Raw genomic sequence first — 3,675 nt, 5'->3', positions numbered from 1 at the left:
TGTGTGTGTGTGTGTGTGTGTGTGTGTGTGTGTGTGTGTGTGGTGGGGGGTGGTGAGTGGCGGCTGAGCCAGGGTGCTAACCTACAGCTTTGATAATCTTACCTTCCCATGCCCACAGGGAAGTTTGTGGGGGTGGAGTCAGCCCAGAGCACACCGCCCTCCCAGGCTCCAGAGGAAACCTTCGAGTCGGGCTGGTCAGATGTGCAGGGCACTGGGGGCTCCCTGGAAGAAGAGGAGGAGGAGAGATTCCGGGAAGCGCTGGAGCAGCTGGGGGTGGCCCCAGTCCTGGGCGAGTGAGTTGGCGCTGACTCGGCCCCCAGTTCCCTCCTCTGCTGCCTCCCCCTCTGCATGCTGCCTGTCCACACTGCCCGCGTGTCTGTTCCAGGCCGGGGTCCCTAGGCTGGGACGGGCCCAGTCGTTCTCCGTCAGCTGTGACACCTGGGAGGGGCTGAGCGTGATTTCCCGCAAAATTTGCATTTCAGGAGGCGAACGCGGCTGGTCTATCCAGGGCTGCAGGTGTCTCCAGACGGCTTACCCTTAGGGATGGGGTCAGGGAGCCCCCGCTTCAGCCTCAGCCCCTGTCCTCCTCCTGCAGGCAGCGAGCGGTGCGGACGTTCTGGACCCGATTGCAGCGCGAGCGACCCGAGCTGCTGGGCTCCTTCGAGGACGTTCTGGTGCGCGCGTCGGCCTGCCTGGAGGAGGCAGCCCGAGAGCGGGACGGCCTGGAGCAGGCGCTGCGGCGGTGAGGAGTGGGGCCTGGGCGGCTGGGCTCGGGAGGCGGTAGAGGCGAGACTGGGGTCTGTGGTGCCGGCGGGCTCAAACAGCAGTCCCCACCCCCCCCCCACCCCCCGTCCTCGAAGGCGGGAAAGCGAGCACCAGAGGGAGGTGCGGTGTCTGTACGAGGAGACTGAGCAGCAGCTTCGCGAGCAGCGCCAGCGTCTCCGGAGTCAGGTGGGCCCAAAGCCCCGCCCCCGCCCCCGCCCCGGCCCAATCCCAGACGCGCTAGTCTCATGGCCCCGCCCCCTCAAAATTGGCCCCACCCGGCCCCTCCCCCGGCGCGTGCCCCTCCCCCGCCCGCCTGGGCTCAGGAGCTCCCCGCACATCCCAGGACCTCCCCCGGGAGGAGCGCACAGGCCTCCTGGAGCTGGAGCTGCAGGACCGCGAGCAGGAGCTGGAGCGGGCAGGCCTGCGGCAGCGGGAGGTGAGTGGCCCCCCACCCGCCCCCGCAGGGTTGGGGTGCTGACAGACCCAGAGCGGGACCCTATCCCCGCCGTCACCCGTGCACTCTCTGGTACACTTGAGGTCCCGGTGCCTCAGTGTCCCCGACCCCGGAATTACTGGGAGTCAGGGGCAAGCGCAGCACCCCAAAGAAGAGGTGGAGGGGTCCTCCCCAGCTTGCACTGCCCCCCCCCACCCCCCCGCCCACATCCCGCAGCTGGAGCAGCAGCTGCAGGCCCGGGCCAGCGAGCAGCTGGAGGTGCAGGCGCAGAACGCCCAGCTGTGGCTAGCCAACGAGGCGCTACGAACGCAGCTGGAGGGGACGCAGGAGCAGCTCCACAGGCTGGAGGGCGACTTGCGGAGCCGCCAGGAGCAAACCCCCGGGGGGGGGGGGCGGGGGGGGGGGGGGGGGGGGGGGGGGGGGGGGGTGGGGGGGGGAGGCGGACCACCAGGGGCGAGCCCGGGGTGGGGCTGCGGCCGGCGGGCGAGGCGGGGCGGGAATAGCTTTGGGGGCTCGGGTCCGGGCCACTCCCATCCCCATCCCCCGGCCCGGCCCGGCCCTCAGGGTCTGCGTGGGTCAGGGTCGTGGGGCGCGCCGAGGAGCCTCCCGGCACCCAGGTCACCACCTGTCTCTTGCAGAGATGTGCTCGCTGTGTCGAGGAACATGCAAAAGGAGAAGCTCAGCCTCCTGCGGCAACTGGGACTCCTCAGGTGCGGTCAGGCGCAGGCCGGAGGGGAGGGGCCCCACACAGTTTGGGGTATCCTAGCTCTCAAACGTTCCCGACCACGGCCTCATCCTATTGGGAGGCAGTCGGTCCTCATGTCTGTCCCCCATCCCTCGGGGGCATCCGCAGCCAGGCACCCCGTCTGAGGGACAGCAGAGCCCGCCTTCCTCCCTTGCCCCAGGAATGCTGCCTCTCAGAGCCCTTGGACTCCCCTTCCCCAGGGAGCTGAATGCGAGGCTACGGGATGAGAGGGATGCCTGTGAGGCCAAGCGGTTAGCCAGCGGTCGAAGGAAAGCCCTGGCCATGGCTCGCATGCCGGGCCCCACCTGCTGCTGTTGCTGCTGCTGCAGCTGGGCTCGCCCCCCAAGATGTGGCTCTGGCCACCTTCCCAGTGCCCGCTGACCATCCCCCAGAGACTCACTGGGCATCCCTCGGAGAGGCCACCCCTCGAAGGCGAGGCGTCCTGGCCCATCCAGCATTCGGGCTCGGCTCAGGGCACTGCAGGCCTGCCTGCATGCAGACATGAAGGAACTACCCAGGGAGTGGTGGGGCGGTCGGAGTCTCACGTGCCCCCCTGCGGGGCCTCGTCCTGTCCCATCCCATCAAACGCATCTCTGACCAGCAGAAAAACTCCCTCCTCCTAATAAAGTCCACTGACTGCACTGTGACCTTCTCAGCCTATGTGTATGTGCGTCACAGCATTTCCCTGGTACGCGCACGAGGTATCCATGGTACTCTCAAGGCAACTGGACAGTACACGTGTGGCACATGTCCTGAGGTGCTGGGGTTGTGGATGTTCCTGCCTGTCTCTGGTCATGCTTTCAAGCCCTCACTGTCCATTCAAGCTGAAGCCCCGTGGGGCCCTCTGTGGGAACCAGGGGACCGAGGCCCATTGCCTGGGCCCGCTCCCGGCCCCAGTTGACAATCCCCTCCCCATACCGGTCCTCACACAGCCCCAGGTGGGCCAGCTCAGCCCACTGGAGTTGAGCCAGTCCTGAGTGGGACCTCCTGGGGCAGTCCTGCGGCCGCTTCCCATGCCCGTCCCTCCTCCACCCCCCCCCATCCCCCCACCCTGCCCTGCCGCCTCCCTGGAAGTGGGGAGCTGCTGGCCAGACCGTGAACCATGGGCCAGGAGCTGGGGACCACTATCCATGGAGAGCTTCCAGATGACTGCAGAATCTGACCCACACTGCCTGGGTCTGGGAATGAGCCTGGTGGGTTGGGAGTCGCCTCCCCTTCCTTACTCCCACTGCGGGTTTCCCAACCCAGCAGGTCAGAAGGCTCGGCCCTGTCTACCCCACCCCTTTCCACCCCTCCCAGGACCGATGCCTTCCAGACTGGACTGTTCCAGGCAGGGACCCCAGGCCTCCACTCCAAGCTGTCCTCCATACTGCACCTAGAGCAACTGCACTCCTGCATCTGACTGCGCCCCCAGACCCTACCCCACCAAGCCAGCATCTGTTCCGCCGGCCCTGCAAGCCTCCGGGTGGCCCTGCGTTGTGGGGAGAGAACGGGCCTGGGCCTGGAGGAGGGCCTGCTGGCCTGGCCGCCGCCTCCACCGCCCCCAGCCCAGCTCCTCGGCCTCCCGAGGGCGTGAGCCCCGGCTGGGCTGCGGGCGCCCCCGGGTGCAGCACGCCCGCCTCCGCAGTCGCGGGCGGACCCCAGCGCCCGCACCGGCGGGCGTCCCCGCCGCCCGCCCTCGCGGAGCACTGCCGAGACCTGCCCTGTGTCT

General features: G+C 68.4%; 1 protein-coding gene across 1 annotated transcript; it reads left to right on the top strand.

The window, feature by feature from the left end:
- Positions 1-13: 13 nt before the first annotated feature.
- Positions 14-3,669, top strand: LOC121024485 (EF-hand calcium-binding domain-containing protein 4A; the record flags this gene model as incomplete). Its single annotated transcript, XM_040466718.1, has 7 exons — positions 14-293; positions 596-742; positions 861-951; positions 1,109-1,201; positions 1,436-1,598; positions 1,853-1,929; positions 3,264-3,669. Coding segments are annotated over exons 1-7 (1,162 nt in total), but the record flags the coding sequence as incomplete, so codon positions are not given.
- Between the last annotated feature and the right edge of the window lie 6 nt (positions 3,670-3,675).

Source organism: Herpailurus yagouaroundi, unplaced genomic scaffold (assembly GCF_014898765.1).
Source record: "Herpailurus yagouaroundi ecotype Mexico unplaced genomic scaffold, PumYag 65204, whole genome shotgun sequence".
In the NCBI taxonomy this organism is placed as follows: domain Eukaryota; kingdom Metazoa; phylum Chordata; class Mammalia; order Carnivora; family Felidae; genus Herpailurus; species Herpailurus yagouaroundi.
Note: the sequence above shows the minus strand (reverse complement) of the source record. Positions and strands in the feature narration are given on the sequence as shown.